The sequence below is a fragment of the Neoarius graeffei genome, chromosome 6 (genome assembly GCF_027579695.1).
Source record: "Neoarius graeffei isolate fNeoGra1 chromosome 6, fNeoGra1.pri, whole genome shotgun sequence".
NCBI classification, from domain to species: Eukaryota; Metazoa; Chordata; class Actinopteri; order Siluriformes; family Ariidae; genus Neoarius; species Neoarius graeffei.
In genome coordinates, this window is record NC_083574.1 from 49762907 (window position 1) to 49789094 (window position 26188).

General features: G+C 41.4%; 1 protein-coding gene across 2 annotated transcripts; it reads right to left on the reverse strand.

The window, feature by feature from the left end:
* Nucleotides 1–333: 333 nt before the first annotated feature.
* On the reverse strand, nucleotides 334–25063 carry mgat4c (mgat4 family member C). Of its 2 annotated transcripts, XM_060922942.1 has the most exons (4): nucleotides 25043–25063; nucleotides 20766–20894; nucleotides 4189–4336; nucleotides 334–1490 (listed from the first exon to the last, which is right to left on the reverse strand). In XM_060922942.1, exons 2-4 carry the CDS (start codon nucleotides 20892–20894, stop codon nucleotides 334–336), a joined length of 1434 nt encoding a protein of 477 aa, XP_060778925.1. In that variant the 5' UTR covers nucleotides 25043–25063. The 2 variants fall into 2 exon arrangements, with proteins under 2 accessions (XP_060778925.1, XP_060778924.1); XM_060922941.1 differs by lacking the exon at nucleotides 25043–25063 and having other exon boundaries at nucleotides 20766–20909.
* Nucleotides 25064–26188: the final 1125 nt, after the last annotated feature.

Genomic DNA, 26188 nt, shown 5'->3' on the forward strand with positions numbered 1-26188 from the left:
GTGAAAATGCCACTGCCAAATGGCAGAACCAACAGTCAGATTGCTGAGATTATGGCATAATCACATAAAAAAACAGCATATGCCTACAGTGTTCTTATTACTGAAGATTAAAAAAAAAATCAATCAATCAGTTCATCACATACTTTTTAATACATACTTAAGGTATGAAGCAAAACCAAAGGGATCTTTTATAAAAATGAATAAATAATAAATAAATATTAAACATAATAAATAGATAATAAATAAAAAAAATAGATAAATATATGAAAGAAACTGAATGACTGATTGTTGTGCCTTTTGTGTGATAGTTGTTGTAATGATCCACAGCAGTTCTCACTGATTTGGAGGTTGAGTAGTCCACAGGCTTATACTTCTGATGATCAGCCATTCCTTCTGGTTTGCTGTGACCACAATGCGAACGCACTCAATATCAAAAGCAATTTTATGGTCCACATTGTGAACCTCAATGTTCCCATGTTTAAACTCTCCTAATGTGATATAGGAGGAGCACTGCCTGCCTTTTTTTGTTCCCACCAGTTTCTCTCCAACTTCTAAGGCTCCATGATGCAAAATGTCATTCTGACGGTCATCTGTTCCAGTGCTGATCTTAATTTTGCTAATTTTCGTTGGCTTGTTGAACACTATGACATAAAAGTCCCCAGTGGAAGGAGCCTTGCCCCAGAAGTACTCATCCACACTGCTATAAGCTTTGGCAGCGTCATAGCTCTCAAACACATTAATGTTAGTGTATAGCGTGGCAGGGGGGTTGTCTGGGATATCAAGTGAGTCCTCCTCAAAGTCATCATCCTTCAGTTTATTTTCGGCCCCCTTGTATGACGAGTAGTAGCCCATGTGTTGGAAAAGCGATGGCTTGAAGCGGATTACTTCCTTCTGGGCCAACAGGCCTCGGAAATGAATCAGCAGCCAATCACAAGGCATCTCCTGATAGAACATGAGCAGAAAATGTGCAAGTCTGGGAAGATCTCTAGAGTGGTAAAGCTTCCCGATGTAGCCCAGCTTAGAGAACTCCAGAGTGACCCAGTATGACCCCTCTCTGGAAGTGACTACCTTCTTTAGAGCAGTGAGGAAATTCCGTGAGCATCGCACATCATCCTCCAGCATCATATAGAAGTGGGAGAGGTTGGTGCAGAAGTTGAGGAGGAAAGCATAGTCTACATTCTGCTTGGAACGGAACCGAACTCTATCCTCAGGGTCATTGTAGTTTCGCTTCAGCCCGTCAAGAGACGGGTAATATTCCTCAGGTGCGTGAATGACCAGTAGACGTCCTGCAATGATGTGATGCCCAAATTTGCGGGTGATCTCCTGAACCAAACTCTCACACCAAGCCAGGTCAAAATCTGCTAAATGGACCACAACTACAATCTCTTTGAGCTCTTCATAGCTGGACTGATCAAAAATTGACTTGATGGTTTCCAAAAGATAATTTCCTCGTTTTCTTTTCACTGATGACAATCCAATTGTGAGGTACTCTGTGTAAAGATAGATTTAAAAATGTTAAAAAAAACCCAACACATTCATAATGGGTTCATTGCACAAACACTTCTACTTTCTTCTTTATACTGGTCCTGCATTTCTGGTTCATTCACTACACTCGCAATAGTGGTATTTCACAGTCTATGTCTGCAATAGCTCCTAAAGCTGAATGCAATTGATGTTTGCCAGATATGTAAGAATATTTACAAAGCCCCTTCCAGCAAGCTGGAGAAAGGGTTCAGAATGTATGCGTCGTCATGCATACAGAGATATGATGGTTAGAAAATACCTATTTTATATATTACTTATATACTGTATATACACTATATAGCCAAAGGTATGTAGACACCTGAATATTAACTATCCCAATCCAAAATCAGGGCACTGAGTTGTTCCTCATGTGCTGCTATAACAACCTCTCATCTTTTGGGAAGGCTCTTCACAAAGTTTGGCTTGGGAGATTTGTGCTTATTCAGCCACAAGAGCATTAGTGAGGCTGGGCACTGATGTCAGGCAAGAAAGCCTGGTGCACAGCCATCATTCCAATTCATCCCAAAGGTGTTCAGTGGGGTTCAGATCATAGCTCTGTGCAGGATACTTGAGTTCTTCCACATAAACCACATCATCATGGATCTCCCTGTGCACAGGGGCATTGTCATGTTGGAACAGGTCTGGGCCCCTTAGTTCCAGTGAAAGGAAACCATAATGCTACTGCATACAAAGACTTTCCAGACAATTGCCTGGTTCCTGGCTCTTTGTGGCAACAATTTGGGGAAGCAACACATATGGCTGTGAGGATCAGGTGTCCAAATACTGTTGTACATACAGTGCCTTGCAAAAGTATTCATCCCCCTTGGTGTTTGTCCTGATTTGTCGCATTACAAGCTGAAATTAAAATGGATTTTTGGAGGGTTAGCGCCATTTGATTTACACGACATGCCTACCAATTTAAAGGTGCACATTGTTTTTGATTGTGACACAATCAATAATTAAGATAAAAAAAACAGAAATCTGGAGTGTGCATAAGTATTAACCCCCTTTCGTATTAAACCGCTAAATAAGAGCTGGTCCAAACAATTCACTTCATAAGTCATATAATTAGTTGATTAAGATCCACCTGTGTGCAATCAAAGTGTCACATGATCTGTCATATGATGTCTGTAAAAATCAACCTGTTCTGGAAGGACCCTGACTCTGCAACACTACTAAGCAAGCAACATGAGAACCAAGGAGCACTCCAAACAGGTCAAAGTTGTGGAGAAGTACAGATCAGGGTTGGGTTCTAAAAAAAAATCCCAAATTTTGAATATCCCAGGGAGTGCCATTAAATCCATTATAGCAAAATGGAAAGAACATGGCACCACTACAAACCTGACAAGAGAAGGCTGCCCACCAAAACTCACAGACAGGGCAAAGAGGGCATTAATCAGAGATGCAACAAAGACACCAAAGATAACACTGAAGGAGCTGCAAAGATCCACAGTGGAGATGGGAGTATCTGTCCATAGGACCACTTTAAGCTGTACATCCCACAGAGCAGGGCTTGATGGAAGAGTGGCCAGAAAAAAGCCATTGCTTAAGAAAACACGTTTGGAGTTTGCCCAACAGCATGTGGCAGACTCCCCAAACACATAGAAGAGCATTCTCTGGTCAAATGAGACAAAAATGTAACTTTTTGGCCATCATGGGAAATGCCATGTGTGGTGCAAACCCAACACCCTGCGAAAACCATCCCTACAATGAAGCATGGTGGTGGCAGCATCATGCTGTGGGGATGTTTTTCATCTGCAGGGACAGGAAAGCTGGTCAGAACTGAAGGAAAGATGGATGGCACGAAATACAGGGCAATTCTGGAGGAAAACCTGTTTGAGTCAGCCAGAGGTTTCAGACTGGGATGAAGGTTCATGGTCCAGCAGGACAATGACCCTAAACATACTGCTACACTGGAGTGGTTTAAAGGGAAACATTTAAATGTCTTGGAATGACCTAATCAAAGCCCAGACCTCAATCCAATTGAGAATCTGTGGCATAACTTGAAGATTGCTGTACACCAACGCAACCCATCTAACTTGAAGGAGTTGAAGCAGTTTTGCCTTGAGGAATGGGCAAAAATCCCAATGGCTAGATGTGCTAAGCTAATAGAGACATACCCCAAGAGACTTGCAGTTGTAATTGTAGCAAAAGGTGGCTCTACAAAAGTGATTTGGGGGGGAGTGAATACTTATGCACACTCCAGATTTCTGTTTTTTTCATCTTAATTATTGTTTGTGTCACAATAAAAAACAATGTGCACCTTTAAAGTGGTAGGCATGTTGTGTAAATCAAATGGTGCTAACCCTCCTAAAATCCATTTTATTTCCAGCTTGTAATGTGACAAAACAGGACGGACACCAAGGGGGATGAATACTTTTGCAAGGCACTATATATTGTATGTTATATACTGTAAATACAGGAATAATAGTTAGTGAGGCTTGAAGGACAGGTTGCTATCTTACTGTACTAATGACTGAAAACAGTTCTGCCCAAAACATGAAAGTTACATTATTTAAAAAAGGTAATGTGTCATAGCACTGAATGTAAGTAACTCATTATGCTGCACATAATTCTGCATGCTGGAGTTATGTTAAATTACAACTACATCAAAAATGATAGAATGCCACGTTAGACCATATTGAAATAAATAAATAATTATACTTTTTCGAGGTAAAGGTGTCCCAGCAAGGTAACGATATGTCACATTAATGGTTCCAGAAAAATTGGTGATGTCTTTGAAGGTGTGAACATATCGCTCAGAATTTAGAGGGTGCATTGAGACCTCTCTCAGCTGCCGTTTATCCTCCTCCTGTGGACATACAGATGTATTAATACAGATTGATAGTGTGTGTGTGAGATTTTATATATATATATATATATATATATATATATACATACACACACACACACACACACACACACACACACACACACACACACACACACAGTGCTCAGCGTAAATGAGTACACCCCCTTTGAAAAGTAACATTTTAAGCAATATCTTAATGAACGCAAACAATTTCCAAAATATTGACAAGACAAAGTTTAATATAACATCTGTTTAACTTAGAACAGGAAAATGTAAGGTTAATAATATAACTTAGATTACACATTTTTCAGTTTTACTCAAATTAGGGTGGTGCAAAAATGAGTACACCCCACAACAAAAACTACTACATCTAGTAGTTTGTATGGCCTCCATGATTTTTAATGACAGCACCAAGTCTTCTAGGCATGGAATGAACAAGTTTGGCAACATTTTACATCAATCTTTTTCCATTCTTCAACAATGACCTCTTTTAGTGACTGGATGCTGGATGGAGAGTGATGCTCAACTTGTCTCTTCAGAATTCCCCAAAGGTGTTCGATTGGGTTCAGATCAGGAGACATACTTGGCCACTGAATCACTTTCACCCTGTTCTTCTTCAGAAATCCAACAGTGGCCTTAGATGTGTGTTTAGTCATGTTGGAAAAATGCATGACGACCAAGGGCACAGAGTGATGGTAGCATCTTCTCTTTCACTGTAGAGCAATACATCTGTGAATTCATGATGCCATCAATGAAATGCAGCTCCCCGACACCAGCAGCACTCATGCAGCCCCACATAAGGACACTGCCACCACCATGTTTCACTGTAGGCACCGTGCATTTTTCTTTGTATTCCTCACCTTTGCGACGCCATACAGTTTTGAAGCCATCAGTTCCAAAAACATTTATCTTGGTCTCATCACTCTTGTATGCCAATTTTCTTCAACTCTTCTCGTCAGAAGATGCTCCTGTCGAGCTGTTAACTTCCGTGGACGACCTGGACGTCTCTGTGAGATGGTTGCAGTTCCATCTTTCTTAAATTTTTGTACCACTTTTGCTGCAGTATTCTGACTGATAAGTAAAGCTTTGCTGACCTTCTTGTAGCCTTCACCTTTGTGGTGGAAAGAAATTATTTTCTTTGGGGAATTCTGAAGAGACAAGTTGAGCATCACTCTCCATCCAGCATCCAGTCACTAAAAGAGGTCATTGTTGAAGAATGGAAAAAGATTGATGCTGCAAAATGTCACCAACTTGTTCATTCCATGCCTAGAAGACTTGGTGCTGTCATTAAAAATCACGGAGGCCATACAAAGTACTAGATGTAGTAGTTTTTGTTGTGGGGTGTACTCATTTTTGCACCACCCTAATTTGAGTAAAACTGAAAAATGTGTAATCTAAGTTATATTATTAACCTTACTTTCACGTTATAAGTTAAACAGATGTTATATTAAACTTTGTCTTGTCAACAGTTTCGAAATTGTTTGTGTTCATTGAGATATTGTTTAAAATGTTACTTTTCAAAGGGGGTGTACTCATTTACGCTGAGCACTGTATATATATACACAGTATATATATATATATATATATATACACACACACACACACACACACACACACACACACACACACACGCACACACAAAAATAATAACAAACAGAGCTCATCTACAGTAAATGTTTCATAAACCACAAGTGACCTGCTGCAGTGAAATGTTTCATATTCACACTGTACCCGTCTGTCAGGACATTAATATGAAAGGTGAAAAAAATAATGAGTGCACCTATTGCTAAACAGAAGGAAGAAGGAGGTCTTGATGTTTTTTTTCTCTTGTTATGGGGTTTTCTCCAGACACACGATGTATATCCAACAGCTTGAGGGCTGAGTTTGATAAATGGTTAGTTTTACTTAAACAGATGCCATGTTAGCCAAGCTCAAACATCAATTCTTCAGCAGCAGGCTACTCCTGGTGCTGTTGCTGTGTAGCATAAGGCGCCATTTCTCTTTTTACAGTGCAACTAATAATTCTGCAGATTTTCTTTGACAATAACTTTCTGCTTGTTTATTTTGGGCATTATATAAAAGAATGCCTAGTTTCACAAAACCAGACTATCAGCAACAAACAAACAAGCCCAAATATTTCCATTTATAGAATGGCATTGTAATACAAACTAATATATGGTATATATTTCAAATGATATACTAGTGCATCTCAAAAAATTAGTGCATCATGAAAAAGTTCAATATTTTCCATCAGTTATTTAAGAAAGTGAATATTTAATGTATTCTAGACTCATTACACATAAACTAAAATGTTTCAAGCATTTTTCTATTTTAATTTTGATAATTATGGCCTACAGCAGAAAAAAAATCTCAAAATATGAGAATATTTCATTTTGAGTTTGAGTAAATTACTATTCAAACAACATAAATGCCGTCTATCTCTCGGTCAAGTTCAGAACACACAACCACAATCATGGGGAAGACTGCTGACTTGACAGTTATCTAGAAGATGGTCATCGACACCCTCGACAAGGAGGGTAAGCCACAGAAGCTAACTGCTGAAGAGGCTGACTGGAAAAGGTGCACAAGCAATAGGGATGACCGTAGCCTTGAAAGAATTGTCAAGAAAAGTCAATTCAAGAACTTGGGAGAGCTTCACAAAGAGAGGACTGAGGCTGGTGTCAGTGCATCAAGTGCCACCATGTACAGACATCTTCAGGAAAGGGGCGACAACTGTCGCATTCCTGATATCAAGCCACTCCTGAAACAGAACTTGAACATATATGGAATTATGTGGTAAACAAAAAGTGTTAAAAAAATGTGTTTTTGATTTTAGATTAAACAAAGTGTTTAAAAATGTTTCATATTTTAGATCTTCAAAGTAACCACCATTTACCTTGATGGCATTTTGCACACTATTAGCATTATCTTAACCAGCTTCATGAGGTAGTCACCTGGAATAATTTTCAATTCACAGGTTTGTCTCGTCAGTAGTTAATTAGTACAATTTCTTGCCTTCTTAATGTGTTTGAGATCAAACAGTAAATAGTAAATAATAAAAATACATTAAGTAGCCCTATTCCACAACTGCAGTAATCCATATTATGTCAAGAACTGCTCAAGTAAGTAAAGAGTAATGACAGTCCATCATTACTTTAAGCCATGGAGTGTCTTTTAATTAATAAAATGAAAGAAAAACCATTGCATTAGAAGGTGTGTCCAAACTTTTGTCTGGTACTGTATATTCGGAACACCAATATAGCTACAGCAATGCAATGCACAAATTCATGCAGATGCAGGTCAAGCGCTTCAGTCAATGTTCACATCAAACATCGGAATGAAGAAAATAAAAATTTTATCTCAGTGTCTTTGAACACGGTATGATTGTTGGTTCCTGACAGGCTGGTCTGAGTATTTCAGAAACTGCTGATTTGGACAGAATGGTTGATTTTGCACAGGATAGTGCAAAAGACAAACAAACAATAACATCCAGCAAGCAGCCGTTCTGCAGGTAGAATCAACTTGTTGATGAGAAAGATCAGAGGAGAATGGCCAAACTAATTCCAGCTCACAGGAATGCTATGGTAACTCAAATAAGCACTCTTTATAAGCGGTGAGCAGAAAAGCATCTCAGACTGCATAACACATAGAACCTTGATACACAACAACAGACTTCTACAACCACAGAAAACCAAATGATTTCCACTCTCGTCAGCCAAAGAACAGCAATCTGAGGCTACAGTGGGCACAAGCTCACCCAGACTAACAGTTAAAGGTTGGAAAAATGCTTTGTTTATCTATATACAGTACCAGTCAAAAGTTTCCTTTGAATGTAATGTTTTATTTTTATTAAATAAAAAAACACTTTTGTAATGCCACGGGCTTCCCCGCAGGGAAACCTAGGAGGGTTAAAAGGGCTTTTAAAGCAGGCACAGACCCGGTTGCCATGCAACGGTCACGTGCACACAATCAGGCGAGGTCCGCAACACCTGCCCATGCCTCTTTCTAAGCCCTTCACACTTCTCACTCTGCCTGCTGACATCCGTGGCAATAAGACATCCGTGGCACTGCTCTGAGGTTTGTTTGAGAAAGAAAGAAAAGAAAATAGGTTATTTTGAAGAAAGAATATATATTTGAAAAGAAAGAAGAGGGCATTTTAAAAAGTTATCTTGGAGAAACAAGATATACTTGGGAAAAGGAGTTATTTTGAAGAAGGAAAATGTAAAGAAAGAGCTGTTTTCGGGAGAGAGACTATATATTGGAGGATGAAAGTCTATAGGAGACTTCCACTGAGAAACAAAGCTTCCTCTTGCCCTTTCACATATCCACCCTGCCAGATAGGTGACCATTAGGCAGCTGTATTCTAGTGTTCACAAGCACTAACACCCTGGCATGAGCAGCTCACTAAGCTAAGTCAGATGAATAGGGAGTCAAAGTGCCCTGGTTTGAATCCCATCCTAACTTAGTGTCACCTGAGTGGATTAGTGGTCAAAGTGTCACACCATCTGTTCTGCTTGTTCCTATATATATAAAAGCCTTTTGGAGTTTATATATTTGTGTTCCAAATGTTATTTTATAGTTTTGATGTCTTCAGTGTTGTTATCCAATGTAGAGAATAGTCAAAATACAGACAAACCTATGAATGAGTAGGTGTGTCCAAACTTTAGACTAGACTAGTACTGTATGCAAAATAAATGTATTTTTTTTCGTGGTCCGGTTTCCATCAAATCCTGAGCTCTGACTGGCTGGCGAGCGGGTCCGTATCCTACTATACGGACCCCAGTTACAGACCTCTGGTGACTCGCTCATTCACAACAACAACAAACATAATAGCAATTTTTGTCAACATTTATTTTCGCATTTCTCAGGAGAATAGCATTAATTTTACAGCATGTAAAATTAATGCGATAACGACAGTCTTCACAGTGAAAGCGAGTTTTACTACCCTGAGGAAGAAGAAATAAAAGAAAACATTTCAGGAGAAAGCTAAAAACCTGTAACTGTTGCTCATGCCGAGCAAAAACATGGCTGAATCCTGAATGACTCAATTTTATAAATAGGGGACTACATAGGCGGCAAAATGTATTTTTTTTTCCTGCCATGGAAGTGCACTTGTATACCGAGGAGGAAGCCATTTGCATTACAGCCGTGAATGAGGATTCAAAATAGCATTAATTTTACATCATGGATAGCGATAACGACAGTGTTCACAGTGAAAGCGAGTTTTACTACCCTGAGGAAGACAAAATAAAAGAAACCATTTCAGGAGAAAGCTAAAAACCTGTAACTTGCTAACATCGAGCAAAAACATGGCTGAATCCTGAATGACTCAATTTTGTATAAATAGGGGACTACATATGGGGCAAAACGTAGTTATTTCCTGCCGTGGAAGTGCACTTGTATACCGAGGAGGAAGCAATTTGCATTACAGCCATGAATGAGGATTCAAAATGGCAGCTCGGCTCAGTTTTCCCTTTCGGGCGCTCTCATTTTCTGTTAGAATTTGGTAAAGAAAAAAATAAATATATTATTTACCACCTTAAGGTCGGTCCGTATGGTGAAATACCGTGACCTCGGCCTTGAATACTGACCTCAGCCCAGAGGGCCTCGGTCAGTACTTTCAAGACCTCGGTCATGGTATTTCATGATACGGACCTCCCAGCTGGTAAATAACATATGTATTTATGCCTATCTGTGCTGCTTACTTTTTGGGTCCACAATAGTCCAAAAATCAAACATCAGATTTTTGTGTCTCTCTGCTGCCAAAAATTACCTTTTGAGATAGAAATTAACTGCGCAGAACTTCAGAGCTACAGGCCATATACTGGGCATGTTACTTGTGGTGAGAAGACGACATATAGCCTATTTCTAAAATTGACCCACTTTCTTATAGTCCACAAGACTAAGGGATACAAAGTGAAAAACTGTTGAAATGTACCGTATGTGATTTTAAGTACAAATTTTCAAGTGTGCAGCAATGTTTGTACATGGTGGTAACTGTAATAACAACTGAAGTGGTGATGATCCTTGCGGTTTTCTGGACAGGACACTTTTTGACAGACTCACATTTCAAGCACATGTGAAGCTCTGCTGCAAATGTGTCTCGCATCTGTTTCAAGTCCTGTTTTTTTTTTACTCTGCAACAATAGAGTATTCTGCTTCAAAAGAGACTGATGTTGTCTGAAAAATAATTTACAATCTCATAATATGGTGACTGTTTTACAGAGAGGACGTTTTTGAAGGACAAAGGATACTGTTAGAAGCATTTAGTTTACAAAAACGTAACTTCCACTTCAATAGCTTTCTATTGTGAATGAAAGTATACATCACAAAGTAAAACCTACATAGTGTTAAAAAATGCAAATCGGAATGTGGCAGCGGGGGCATGGTCAAGCGTCGGTCCGTGAATGGAGGGCAGAGTCAGGGAAGGTAAGTGGCAGAATCACTGCACCTGACGTGAATTAACCTGTGTTTGTCTGTCTTCCCCAGTGACCATGCCCTATAAAAGGACAGAGAGAGCAGAGAAAGGGAGCTCTCTCCTGACCAGAATGCGTGTGTGCACGTGTGAGAGAGTGAATGAGCTGAAAAGCCACACATACAATGGAAAAAATAAAAGTTTCTGAGAACTCAGTTCTGGCCTGCCATGCTTCTGTGCTCCACCCACCTGCTCTGGTTCTACAGTGGTGCCGAAACCCAGGAACAGAGCACAGAAGGAGACAGCCCCATGGAGTCCTCCCCCTTCAAGGACCTGATCCATGCCCTCGCCTCAGCCCAACAGAGCCAGCACCAGGCGCTGGTCGCCCTCCGGAAGGAGCAGGAACAATGGTTCAAAGCCCTGGTGCTGGCACAGCAGGAAGATTGCCAGGCGTTCCGGCACCTGCTCGCGTCGGCGGGGTCCACCATCACCACCGCTGCGGACCCTCCCCACCTCACCCTAATGAAGATGGGTCCACATGACAACCCCGAAGCCTTCCTCACTCTTTTTGAGCAGGCAGCAGAGGCATGGGGGGTTGGCCGGTGGAACAGCGCGCGGTGCGCCTCCTCCCCCTGCTAACGGGCGAGGCGCAGCTGGCTGTGCTGCAGCTTCCTGCTGACAGCCGGCTGGTCTACGCCGACCTCCGCAAGGCTGTGCTCCAATGTGTGGGGTGCACCCTGGAGCAGCAACAGCAGCGCTTCCACGCGCTGCACCTGGAGGAGGTTGGCCGGCCATTCACATTTGGCCAGCAACTCCGGGATGCCTGCCGGCGGTGGCTGAGGGCCAACAACCACAACGCCGAGGGAATCATCGACCTGGTGGCGCTGGAACAATTCATCGCCCGACTTCCGGAAGGAACAGCGGAGTGGGTCCAATGCCATCGCCCGGCGTTGCTGGATCAGGCCATCGAGCTGGCTGAGGACCATATGGCGGCTGTTCCGATGGCAGGACAGTGTGTCTCCTCTTCTCCCCTCTCTTCTCTCTCTCTCCCCTTCTGTTTCTTGTCCTCACCCCATTCCCCCACCGCGGAGGCAGGGGCCAGCTCCACCCCAGCTGGCCCGCAGCACCCGCGGTGCCCTACCATTTCCTACTTCCATATCTGTGTCTTCCCCCCCTCAGGTGAGTGAGCTCCAAAACACTTGTGCAGAGGGAGAGAGCCTGGGCCGGTATGCTGGCGCTGGGGGGAGCCGGGGCACCTCCAGCATCAGTGCTCGGTGATGGAGGTGGGCATGGTGGTCTGGCTCCCCGACGCGCCAGGGACCGCCCTCGATCAGGCCGGAGCATATCGCATACCGGTGAGTATCCAAGGGGATACGTATCAGGCTTTGGTGGACTCCAGCTGTAATCAGACCTCAATCCACCAAAGCCTGGTGCAAGATGAGGCATGGGGGAGAGCACAGTTGGTGAAGGTGTTGTGTGTGCATGGGGATGTTCACAACTACCCTTTAGTGTCGGTCCACATTCTATTTCGAGGGGAGAAATTTAGAGTAAAGGTGGCGGTTAATCCTCGCCTTACCCACTCGATAATTTTGGGGACTGATTGGCTGGGATTTAGGGAATTAATGGCACTTTTAGTGAAGAGTGGGGCCTGCCATAATTTAGCAGAGGGAAGTCCTGGTGTGGCATTGGCGGGAGCAGCTGTCACAAAGCCGTCTACATCATCACCGCGTCAGAGTGAGGAGCAGCATGCTCCTCCTCCCTCTCTCGGGGAATCCCTCGTGGATTTCCCATTAGAGCAGTCGCAAGATGAGACTCTGTGGCGTGCATTTGACCAAGTGAGAGTAATCGATGGTCAAACGCTCCAGCCAAACGCCACCCCGTCCTTCCCCTATTTTTCCATTATTAAGGATAGATTATACCGAGTAATGCAGGACACTCAGACTAAGGAACTGATAACACAGCTTTTAATCCCAAAGAGCTGCCGGGAATTTATATTCCAGGCAGCTCACTTTAATCCCATGGCCGGACACTTGGGGCAGGATAAGACACTAGCCAGAATAATGGCCCGGTTCTATTGGCCAGGGATTTGCGGAGATGTCCGTCGGTGGTATACGGCGTGCCGTGAATGCCAGTTAGTAAATCCCGCGGCCATTCCAAAAGCGCCTTTGTGCCCTCTGTCATTAATCGAGACCCCGTTTGAAAAAATTGGGATGGATCTCATCAGGCCATTAGATCAGTCAACACGAGGATATCGCTTTATTTTAGTTCTGGTGGACTATGCAACGCAATATCTGGAAGCAGTGCCTCTTCGCAATATCTCAGCACATAGTGTTGCAGAAGCACTCTTCCGCGTCATCTCCTGAGTTGGAATCCCCAAAGAGATTTTGACTGATCAAGGCACTACGTTTATGTCACGCACACTGCGCGAACTGTACGGGCTACTGGGAATTAAGCCTATCTGCACCAGCGTGTATCATCCACAGACAGATGGCTTAGTTGAATGGTTCAATCGCACCCTCAAGAACATAATTCAGAAATTTGTAAGTGAGGACCAACGCAACTGGGATAAATGTCTCAAGCCCCTGTTATTCGCAGTGCGAGAGGTCCCACAAGCCTCCACGGGGTTCTCCCCATTCTAATTATTATATGGGCGTAAGCTGTGTGGCATTCTAGATGTGCTGCATGAAAATTGGGAGGAGGGACCTTCAACAAGTAAAAATGAAATTCAATATGTTATTGACCTGCACGCCAAACTCCACACACTCACACACCTAACCCAGGAGAATTTGCGGCAGGCCCAAGAACGTTAAGTCCGTCTGTACAACAGGGGCACACGCCTTAGGGAATTCACACTGGGAAATAAAGTACTCGTGTTGTTGCCCACGTCGAGCTCCAAATTGATCGCTAGGTGGCAAGGACCCTTTGAGGTCACACGGCGAATCGGGGATGTCGACTATGAGGTGTGCCAAATGGACAGGGGTGGGGCGTTACAGATTTACCACCTCAATCTGTTAAAACTTTGGAATGAGGAGGTCCCCGTGGCGTTGGTGTCGGTGGTTCCAGAGAAGGCGGAGCTGGGGCCGGAGGTTCAAAAAGGAAAATTGACATCGCCCACCGCTCTGGTCCCCTGTGGAGACCACCTCTCCCCGACCCAACTCACGGAGGTTGCTCAGATGCAGACAGAATTTTCTGACGTATTCTCGCCCCTGCCTGGCTGCACCCACCTCACAGAACACCACATTGAGACGCCCTCGGGGGTGGTAGTGCGCAGCCACCCTTACAGACTGCCTGAACACAAAAAAATGGTGGTTCGGGAAGAACTCGAGGCCATGCTCGAAATGGGCATCGTTGAGGAGTCCCACAATGACTGGAGCAGCCTGATGGTCTTGGTTCCCAAGGCCGACGGGTCGGTCCGGTTCTGTGTGGACAAAAGAAAAGTCAACACGGTGTCTAAATTCGATGCGTACCCAATGCCTCATATTGACGAGTTGCTTGATCGACTAGGCACGGCTCATTTTTATTCGACACTGGATTTGACAAAGGGATATTGACAGATCCCATTGACTCTGCTATCCCGAGAGAAAACGGCCTTTTCCACACCGTTTGGCTTACACCAGTTCATCACACTTCCTTTTGGGCTGTTTGGGGCACCCGCTACATTCCAGCGGCTTATGGATAGGGTCCTCCGCCCCCACGCCACCTATGCGGCTGCATACTTGGACGACATCATTATTTATAGTAATGACTGGCCGCGACACCTAAAACACCTAAGGGCCGTCCTTAGGTCACTGAGGCGAGCGGGTCTCACAGCCAACCCGAAGAAGTGTGCGATTGGGTGGGTAGAAGTATGGTATCTGGGCTTCCACTTGGGCAATGGGCAGGTGCATCCCCAAATCAATAAGACAGCAGCGATTGCGGCCTGTCCGAGGCCCAAGACCAAAGAGGGGGTGAGACAGTTCCTGGGGCTGGCTGGCTACTATCGTAGGCTTATACCTAATTATTCGGATGTCACCAGCCCGCTGACTGATCTCACTAAAATGGGGGCACCAGATCCAGTCCAGTGGACGGAGCAATGCCAGCGGGCTTTCTCTGAGGTAAAGGCTGCACTGTATGGGGGGCCACTGTTACACTTCCCTGACTTTTCTCTCCCCTTTATTTTGCAGACGGACACGTCGGATAGAGGGCTGGGGGCTGTTCTGTCCCAGGAGGTGGAGGGGGAGGACCGTCCAGTGCTGTACATCAGCCGGAAGCTGTCGGTGCATGAGGGCTGGTACAGCACCATAGAAAAGGAGTGCCTCGCCATCAAGTGGGCGGTCCTCCGCTACTACCTACTGGGATGCCCTTTCACCCTCTGTTCGGACCATGCGCCCCTCCAGTGGCTCCACCGCATGAAGGATGCCAACGCGTGGATTACCCGTTGGTATCTGGCACTCCAGCCGTTTAAGTTCGAGGTGGTCCACAGGCCGGGGGTGCAGATGGTCGTGGCGGAATTCCTCTCCTGTCAAGGGGGGGGGGGGGGGGGGGGGGGGAGTCAGCTGCAGGCTGGACAGCTCCCCAGCCTGAGTCGGGCGGTGGGGGTATGTGGCAGCGGGGGAGTGGTCAAGCGTCAGTCTGTGAATGGAGGGCAGAGTCAGGGAAGGTAAGTGGCAGAATCGCTGCATCTGACGTGAATTAACCTGTGTTTGTGTGTCTTCCCCAGTGACCGTGCCCTATAAAAGGAGAGAGAGAGAGCAGAGAAAGGGAGCTCTCTCCCAACCAGAATGCATGTGTGTGTGCGCGTGTGAGAGAGTGAATGAGCTGAAAAGCCACACATACAACGGAAAAAATTAAAGTTTCTGAGAACTCAGTTCTGGCCTGCCTTGCTTCTGTGCTCCACCCACCTGCTCTGGTTCTACATGGAATTTAACTCGTAAAATCTCAGTGCAATAACTAGGGTAGAATTAAATTAAATGACCACAAGGTCAAAACTGAGGCCGCATTTGACTCTTACAAACATATTTATCCCCTTTGACCACAAGGAAAAATATTATGGAACTTCATGTGTACAACTGTACACATTATATCCAAAGGGGTTATCTGAACTTATAAGAGACATTACTACTGTGGGTAGGGCTAGTGTGTCCCGGTAAAATAAGGTATAAGAAACTCCAGCATATATACCGTATATATATATATATATATATATATATATATATATATATATATATATATTTGGTGTTAATCAAAAAGACACCCATGACTGTGAGACAGCCCATATATGATAGCTCATAAAATTCAGAAACCCCGTTTTGTCAAAAACGTTATAAACATCTCTTAAATAAATCAAAAGACAAATACACATGACATGTTATGACCACAAAGTTTTGATCATTAACTCAGTCTCATAAATAGTAAATAGGTCTCTTGCATTTGGAATGCATCATGAAAATTTAACCATGATGCATTTTGAGCCCCATAATTATGTGTACAACACATCAATATCAATGCTTCGAATGATAAGAAATTAAACACCTAACCCATAAACAACAAGTAAATCTAGAAACTTTGGATGGTGAAAATTCAAATGCACATGCCAGCACTGATTTTAAAATTATTCATCCCCTTTACAATTAATATTTTTGTGAGGCTTCCTCTGAAGGTGATCCAAACGTAAATCTCTGTGTACAATCTAAACATATTGGATTACCCTTTTAGATGGCTCTTGGGCTCTGTTCCATGCAGATTATTTCTAGCTCCTTGATATTTTTTAGGTTTGTGTACGTATGTGCACTGTCCTCAAAAAAAAAAAAAAAACCCTAAATAAAAAAAATCAGATAAAGTTCAAATCTAGAAACTACAATTACCATTGCAATATAGTGATTTTATGTCAACCTTGTCCGAGTTGATTTGGATAAGTCATGACCTTATCTTCATGACAGAGGCAACCATTTATTTAATGCAGTTTCTGGAGTCTGAGAGTAGCTTACAAAATAAAGAATTATTTTAAAGCGTTAAATATTATGTCAATAATTATCCCCCACCCAAATGAAGTTTGGCAGTGGATATAAAAACAGGTTCTGTCCGTCTATCCATCCAGCTGTCCGTCCATTCAGTCACGTTTTCGTTTCCGGGACATATCTTTAAAACTACTGAAGATATTTTCATGAAACTCTGTATACATATCAAGCAGTATGTGAAATGGTGCCTTTTGTTATTTTGGATTTTTGAAAAAAGTATTTTTCAAATTTTCACCAAAAAAATAGATTTTGACTTAGTTTCTTAGTAATGTTCGTTTCCGGAGCATATACCCAAAACTATTCATGATACAGATTTGAAACTTGGTATACATGTTAACAAGGTGATGTAGATGTGCCTCTTCATACTAAGAAATTTGAGAAATTTTAATTTTTCATGTTTCCATGGAAACAATTTCAGACTTAGTCTCTCAGGTTAGTCTTGGGGTAGGTTTTGTTTCCAGAGCAGAACTTGAAAACTATGAGTGGTATGGTCTTGAAAGTTGGTATATGTGTTAAGTACTGTATATGTGCCTTTTGATACTAAGAAAATGTGGAAAATTTTAATCTTTAGCTCACCTGGACCAAAGGTCTGGTGGGCTTATGCTATGGGCTGCTGAGGTCAGTGTAAAGAGGTAGGGTTGGTTTCCTGCAGCAGAACTTGAAAAATGTGACAAATAATATCTTGAAACTTGATATATAGTTGGTATATAGGGTGGGGGAAATAGAGCTGTCTTGTTTTACCACAAATGTTTTTGAGAGAAAATATAAGTTATTTAAAAAGAACTTCTTAAATGCAATATATTTACAGTGGTGCTTGAAAGTTTGTGAACCCTTTAGAATTTTCTATATTTCTGCATAAATATGATCTAAAACATCAGATTTTCACACAAGTAGATAAAGAGAACCCAGTTAAACAAATGGGACAAAAATATTTGTCAGAAGTGGCGAGCTGAGGAAGTGAGGACCCAAGAGCAGACTCAAGACAGGCAGTGTACAAAAGAAACTTCTTTAATGAAGTGCAGGGCAGAGGTACAATAGGGCTCAGGCAAAATCAGTGGTCAAAGAACAGGCCAAGAGGTCAAAACACAGAAGAGCAGGCAGGCTTTGTCAGGGACAAAAACAGGACAGAAAAATCTTCACAAAAACTGAAGAAAACAGGGACAAGGAAAACCCAGGCAAAGGGAACAAAAACACAATCCAGAGGAACAGGCAGGTAAAACAGGAGCAAAAAACTGGACAGAAAACTAGACAAAAACACAAGACAATACAGGCAGGGGGACTCTAGCAGTCACAATACCAAAGGGCTGTAGTGAGGCGAGGAAAGTCTGCAAGAGACAGTCTGGCAACAGGAGTAGCTCCAAACAAGTCTTAAGTAGGCCCTGGCTGATGGGAGAGGAGTGGTAGCAGGTGTGGTAGTGCCGCTTCAGGGAAGATGGCCTGCAGGAGGGCAGGACTGAATTCCTGTCCCGGATCCGGCCTGGAGCTGGCATGGAAGTCCCACAAACTCAGGCATGGATTGACTGGACCGGGCTGTGACAATATTATACTTGGTCATTTATTTATTGAGGAAAATGATCCAATATTACATATCTGTGAGTGGCAAAAGTATGTGAACCTCTAGGATTAGCAGTTCATTTGAAGGTGAAATTAGAGTCAGGTGTTTTCAATCAATGGGATGACAATCAGGTGTGAGTGGGCACCCTGTTTTATTTAAAGAACAGGGATCTATCAAAGTCTGATCTTTACAACACATGTTTGTGGAAGTGTATCATGGCACGAACAAAGAAGATTTCTTAGGACCTCAGAAAAAGCATTGTTGATGCTCATCAGGCTGAAAAAGGTTACAAAACCATCTCTAAAGAGTTTGGACTCCACCAATCCACAGTCAGACAGATTGTGTACCAATGGAGGAAATTCAAGACTATTGTTACCCTCCCCAGGAGTGGTCAACCAACAAAGATCACTCCAAGAGCAAGGCGTGTAATAGTTGGCGAGGTCACAAAGGACCCCAGGGAAACTTCTAAGCAACTGAAGGCCTTTCTCACATTGGCAAATGCTAATGTTCATGAATCCACCATCTGGAGAACACGGAACAACAATGGTGTGTGCATGGCAGGGTTGCAAGGAGAAAGCCACTGCTCTCCAAAAAGAACATTGCTGCTCGTCTGCAGTTTGCTAAAGATCATGTGGACAAGCCAGAAGGCTATTGGAAAAATGTTTTGTGGATGGATGAGACCAAAATAGAACTTATTGGTTTAAATGAGAAGTGTTATGTTTGGAGAAAGGAAACACTGCATTCCAGCATAAGAACCTTATCCCATCTGTGAAACATGGTGGTGGTAGTGTCATGGTTTTGGCCTGTTTTGCTGCATCTGGGCCAGGACAGCTTGCCATCATTGATGGAACAATGAATTCTGAATTATACCAGCAAATTCTAAAGGAAAATGTCAGGACATCTGTCCATGAACTGAATCTCAAGAGAAGGTGGGCCATGCAGCAAGACAACGACCCTAAGCACACAAGTCGTTCTACCAAAAAATGGTTAAAGAAGAATAAAGTTAATGTTTTGGAATGGCCAAGCCAAAGTCCTGACCTTAATCCAATCGAAATGTTGTGGAAGGACCCAAAGCGAGCAGTTCATGTGAGGAAACCCACCAACATCCCAGAGTTGAAGTTGTTCTGTACGGAGGAATGGGCTAAAATTCCTCCAAGCTGGTGTGCAGGACTGATTAACGGTTACCGGAAACGTTTAGTTGCAGTTATTGCTGCACGGGGGGTGTCACACCAGATACTGAAAGCAAAGGTTCACATACTTTTGCCACTCACAGATATGTAATATTGGATCATTTTCCTCAATAAATAAATGACTAAGTATAATATTTTTGTTTCATTTGTTTAACTGGGTTCTCTTTATCTACTTTTAGGACTTGTGTGAAAATCTGATGATGTTTTAGGTCATATTTATGCAGAAATATAGAAAGGGTTCACAAACTTTCAAGCACCACTGTAATTACAGCAAAGTAGCTGCTTCTGTGTACTATTAATTTTATACAACCACTTCTGCCCATTTTCTTTTCAATAATCCTGGAGCTGACTCTAACTTTTCTGACTACTACTACACTGGAGGTCATAATTTATAAATGACAGAATTGCCCTTTAAAAATGGCACAATCATTCAGTAATTGTGTCACACACAATATTTAGAAAACATGACATATCAAGTTAGCTTTGTACTGAAAAATGTATGGTCAGCTCCAGAATTACTGGCACCCTTGGTAAAGAAGAATAAAAAGTTAACGAAAAATGGCCTTGTGGTTAGTTATCTTAAACCCATCACTGAAATATATTTATTCTAATAAAATAAAAACTATTATCTATTCACTGCAACCTCACTATAACGAACTCTTTTACTACAAAATTTCACATATAATGAACAAAGTTTGTGTTCCCCACGTTTAATGGCAATGAGTCAGAGTCTTAAAAAAAATCACTGTGTCATGTCCAAGCACATTGATGGTCGAAGTGCACAGTGTGCAACACCATAAGGACTAATTACAGTACGATGCACCTGTTCCAGGTTACAGCGCAGTCATAGCATACACATATAAAGACCCTCTAAACACAGAGACTTGGTGAAGTATACACACTGTACCTAGTATCTCACATTATCAAGCCTTGTATCAGTGCATCGCCTTTCTGATTTTGACATTGTTTTGTCTATCTGTCTGTCTGTCTCTCATATATATATATATATATATATATATATATATATATATATATATATATATATATATATATGCGTGTGTGTGTGTGAGAGAGAGAAAGAGATTTTTAATTATTTTCCTGACAATAAAATGAAATTCAACTAAAGTTTAGATTTCTATATTTAATCTATGAAGTATCTACAATTTTTCATATTTTCCATGTGAGATAAAACTAATTATCTCACAAAACCACAAAGACATTTTCACAACCTTTTTGGTATTAGCTTGTGTTTAAAAAAGGTTAGATCACTCACCAGCACATAGCCATCCTCCATGTAAAGGTTCATGAAGAGCAGAAAGGTGATGAGAATCACCAAAAAGGGGATGGTGGAGCGCTTACGTAAGCATCTCATTTTATCCAGGTTCTTCAGTAGAAGCCTCATGATGGAGACACTATCACTCAGACCTGCCAAAAGACAGAGAGACAAAGCTACATCAGTGCTGAATTACCATAATACTGAAGATAACATGCCTCTAGAATGTCACATTTTAAGTGTAGGAAAATGGCATCGACTAAATTCTTGCTTTACACCAGTATGAAACTTGGCGTTGAATAATACTGATTAGTTCTGGGTGAAAAAATCAGGCTCTGTGTTAATCAGCAGTTCTCTGAAAAGTGGATTGCCCAATGCTGTCTTGGCTAAGAAAGGTCTAAGATGGGAATGGCAGAAGCAAATTCTGTCATGAAAAGCGGCTTAGCTCATTGTTGCAGAACACTTGTACAATCATGTCTTCAGAGAATTATCCCCAGGCTCAAACTGCATATCTGTACAGAAAACAGAGTATAATCTATTTGTTTGTAATGCAATGCACCAGTTAGAAGTTCAGTCTGAATATAAAGCCACTTTCCCAGGCACTACATTCAGGAATTAACCTGACAACAATGTTTACTGATTTTAAAAGAGAAAAAATGATGGGATTAATATTAAGACCCAGTTAGTATTAACAAACTTGACACTAAGCATCTATTATTCATGCTTATTATAGCCTGTGCACCGACTAAGTATTTACAAAGTATTTTCCTGAAAATCCATAAAAAGAAAAGCGTTTATATCCATCCAGGACAGGAAGAAATGGCAAAATAGGTTGACAATGAACTAAGATAGGATAAAATGCCTGGTTATTTCCCGAGCAGCAGAAGGCCATTTTGTTCTCAGTAGCCTTCATCTGAGGAAGCGTGGATGCAATCATTATCATCTTTTTGCTTGAAAAAAACCCCCCTAAAAGTACTCCATTATTTGCAATATGCAGGCTTGGGATGTCCTTTCCAATATTAAATTACACTAAACAAGCCAGAAATAGAAATTAAAAAAAATCTATCTATCTATACACATACATACATACATACATACATACATACATACAACCCCGATTCCAAAAAAGTTGGGACAAAGTACAAATTGTAAATAAAAACAGAATGCAATAATTTACAAATATCAAAAACTGATATTGTATTCACAATAGAACATAGACAACATATCAAATGTCGAAAGTGAGACATTTTGAAATTTCATGCCAAATATGGGCTCATTTGAAATTTCATGACAGCAACACATCTCAAAAAAGTTGGGACAAGGGCAATAAAAGGCTGGAAAAGTTAAAGGTACAAAAAAGGAACAGCTGGAGGACCAAATTGCAACTCATTAGGTCAACTGGCAATAGGTCATTAACATGACTGGGTATAAAAAAGCATCTTGGAGTGGCAGCGGCTCTCAGAAGTAAAGATGGGAAGAGGATCACCAATCCCCCTAATTCTGTGCCGACAAATAGTGGAACAATATCAGAAAGGAGTTCGACAGTGTAAAATTGCAAAGAGTTTGAACATATCATCTACAGTGCATAATATCATCAAAAGATTCAGAGAATCTGGAAGAATCTCTGTGCGTAAGGGTCAAGGCCGGAAAACCATACTGGGTGCCCGTAATCTTCGGGCCCTTAGATGGCACTGTATCACATACAGTCATGCTTCTGTATTGGAAATCACAAAATGGGCTCAGGAATATTTCCAGAGAACATTATCTGTGAACACAATTCACCGTGCCATCCGCCGTTGCCAGCTAAAACTCTATAGTTCAAAGAAGAAGCCGTATCTAAACATAATCCAGAAGCGCAGACGTCTTCTCTGGGCCAAGGCTCATTTAAAATGGACTGTGGCAAAGTGGAAAACTGTTCTGTGGTCAGACGAATCAAAATTTGAAGTTCTTTATGGAAATCAGGGACGCCGTGTCATTCGGACTAAAGAGGAGAAGGATGACCCAAGTTGTTATCAGCACTCACTTCAGAAGCCTGCATCTCTGATGGTATGGGGTTGCATTAGTGCGTGTGGCATGGGCAGCTTACACAGCTGGAAAGACACCATCAATGCTGAAAGGTATATCCAGGTTCTAGAACAACATATGCTCCCATCAAGATGATGTCTCTTTCAGGGAAGACCTTGCATTTTCCAACATGACAATGCCAAACCACATACTGCATCGATTACAGCATCATGGCTGCATAGAAGAAGGGTCCAGATACTAAACTGGCCAGCCTGCAGTCCAGATCTTTCATCCATAGAAAACATTTGGCGCATCATAAAACAGAAGATAGGACAAAAAAGACCTAAGACAGTTGAGCAACTAGAATCCTACATTAGACAAGAATGGGTTAACATTCCTATCCCTAAACATGAGCAACTTGTCTCCTCAGTCCCCAGACGTTTACAGACTGTTGTAAAGAAAAAAGGGGATGTCTCACAGTGGTAAACATGGCCTTGTCCCAACTTTTTTGAGATGTGTTGTTGTCATGAAATTTAAAATCACCTAATTTTTCTCTTTAAATGATACATTTTCTCAGTTTAAACATTTGATATGCCATCTATGTTCTATTCTGAATAAAATATGGAATTTTGAAACTTCCACATCATTGCATTCCATTTTTATTTACAATTTGTACTTTGTCCCAACTTTTTTGGAATCGGGGTTGTAGATGTTGGAGCATGGCTGTGGGGATTTGTACCTCTTCAGCCCCAACAGCATTAGTGAGGTTGGGTGTTGATGTCTGGCAAAAAGGCCTGGCCCCGCTTCCCAAAGTTGTTCAGTGGGATTGAGGTTAGGTCTTTGTGTAGGCCACTTGAGTTCTTCCACTACAACCGTGGCAAATCATGTCTTTATAAACCTTTCTGGGCCATGTAGATCCAATGAAGGAAAACTGTAATGCTACAGGATACAAATATATTCTAGACAAATGTGTGCTTCCATCTTTGTGGTAACAGTTTGGGGAAGCTGACATATGGCTGTGATAGTCAGGTGTCCACATACTTTTGCCGATATAATGTAGCTCAAAATAGAGGAAGCTTTTACATTAAATGACAACATTAACTAGATCAGGAGAGATTGTCCACCTCATTTCATTTAAGAAACACTTTTTGGTGATTTACATAAGATCATTCCAGGGCTAACTGGGTTTGAAATATTGCATGTGCCCTGATTACAGCCAGAAAACATGCTGTTCAAGCCCAAGTCATGACAGAAACTTTTGAATATACTGGTACAAGGTCAGTCCAAACCCAGCATACCCATGAACACCTCTGAGACAGAACAATGTAAATATGTCATCAGCCCCAGTCATCAGAAAATTGATATACCCCCTCAAATGTCAATAAAAATGAACATTAAAGTCCACTTTAAGGAATTTAATGTTCAGCATGAACAACATACCAAAGACTTTAGTCTTAATAAACTTTACAGAATCTTCCAATACTTTGCACTGACACATGCAAGACTAATACTGTATCTAGCATATTATGTGCAATCTTACACAGGTTCACAAGCTAACACTTGTTAGCATTCTGGATTTAAAAACATCATATTTATTTTAGCATTTAGAATAGCTTCTTATTCGGATCTGTTTTTTTACACACACATAGTTTAATGTGGTCCATATTGCCTGTAACAGTGCAAGGTTGTCATGCAGCAAAGTCAGAGATAGATGCAAATGCAGGTTTAAAATTGTATTCAAAAATTGGCATACAGTACAAATCTTAAATGTGAAGCATGTCTTGTAGTCAGGGACAGGCAAAAGGTCAGGCAATCTGCAAACAATAATATAAGGGCTAAATCCAAAAAAAATGCAAAAGCCAGATAGTAAGGAAAGATCAAAACCAGAATATAAACACACAGACTCAGAGGCTTGGAAAGTTCATGTAATGCACACTGAGCATTAATTCACACAGGACAAAGAAATACAAGAGTTTAAATACAAAGACTAATGAAGGGGCAAACTGTAACCAGGTGAAAGTAATCATAATACATTAGTTTGTATCTTGTTTGTAAAAAGATACAAACAAAAAACATTAAACATAAAATTTTGACCTGTTTCCACACATGCTGTTAAAATTTGAGGTCAATTGAACAAGAATTGGCAAAATTATTAGGTTGGGAAATGATATCAAATGTTTTGAAACACCCTGTGTGTATGTGTTTTATATATATATATATATATATATATATATATATATATATATATATATATTAAAAGGACCTATTGAAGTCTTGTGAAAGCGTCAGTATAGCCTTTTTCTATGACTCTTGTTAACCACCAGGGACCACTAATGGAATACAAAACAGCTCTATGCTCGATTCCATGACCAGATAGGTATTGATCTGGCTGAGCACCAGTCTGCTTCACCAGGGAATAGGACAGTCATTTGCTGCCTGCACTAACAGCAGTTAACATGCTCAGCCCAAAGAACTGTCCATTTCAACAGCTATAGAAATATCACAAATCACTGGTTCATGATCTTTTATGGAGCTTTTTTTACTTGAAAAGATATTGGATACCTGTTATTACTACAACAGGATATTCTATTACCAGCACCCATTCCATTATCCCTGCTCCTTTGCCCTTTGCTCTTGCTCGCATTATACTTTTAAATTTTTATAGATGGTGTGAATTAGGCATTAAATATTCACAGGGCAAGACAGACATTGTCATCTGTCATCAAAACAAATGTCTGCTGGGTGGAATCACAATCGAGGGTGTTTCTGAACCTTTGGAGGTCCTATGCCAGACTTTACTGCTCCCAGCCCAACCTCAGTCATATTAGTTGTCAGGCAGTGGAAATGTTGACAGGTTCAGAGTTTTCTTAAAACAACAGGCAAACAAATCCAAAACATAAGGCAAGATCAAAGTCCGGATACAGGCAGTAGTCAGGTAATGTGCAATCAGAGTAACCAGCGCAAAAGACAAAAGACATAAATCACATAACCAGAACAGGAATCGTAACCAGAAAACACGATGGCAAAATAAAGGCTTGGTAATAACAGGTAACACTAAGTGTATTGTATACGTCACACTGTGGTGGTGGAATGAGTATCCTTTTACACACACACACACACACACACACACACACACACACACACACACACACATGCAGTACCAGTCAAACATTTGGACACACCTAATTCAGTGGTTTTTCTTTATTTTTATTAATTAAAAGGTACTTCATGTCTTGAAGTAATGATGGATGTCGTTTCTCTTTGCGTAGCTGAGCAGTTCTTGATGAAATATGCATTGCTACAGTTGTGGAATAGGACTATTTACTATATTTTTAAATTTATTATTTACTGTTTGATTTCAAATACATTAAGAAGGCAAGAAATTGCACTAATTAACTTTTGACGAGACAAACCTGTTA

What these genes read in the sequence shown, in the direction of transcription:
- mgat4c (XM_060922942.1), bottom strand. Translation starts at nt 20,894, where the DNA reads ATGAGGCTTCTACTGAAGAACCTGGATAAAATGAGATGCTTACGTAAG. An exon ending in TGGAGGATGGCTATGTGCTG is followed by an intron (nt 4,337 to 20,765) that starts GTGAGTGATCTA and finishes GTATGTCCACAG; the next exon opens with GAGGAGGATAAACGGCAGCT. An exon ending in GACACCTTTACCTCGAAAAA is followed by an intron (nt 1,491 to 4,188) that starts GTATAATTATTT and finishes ATCTTTACACAG; the next exon opens with AGTACCTCACAATTGGATTG.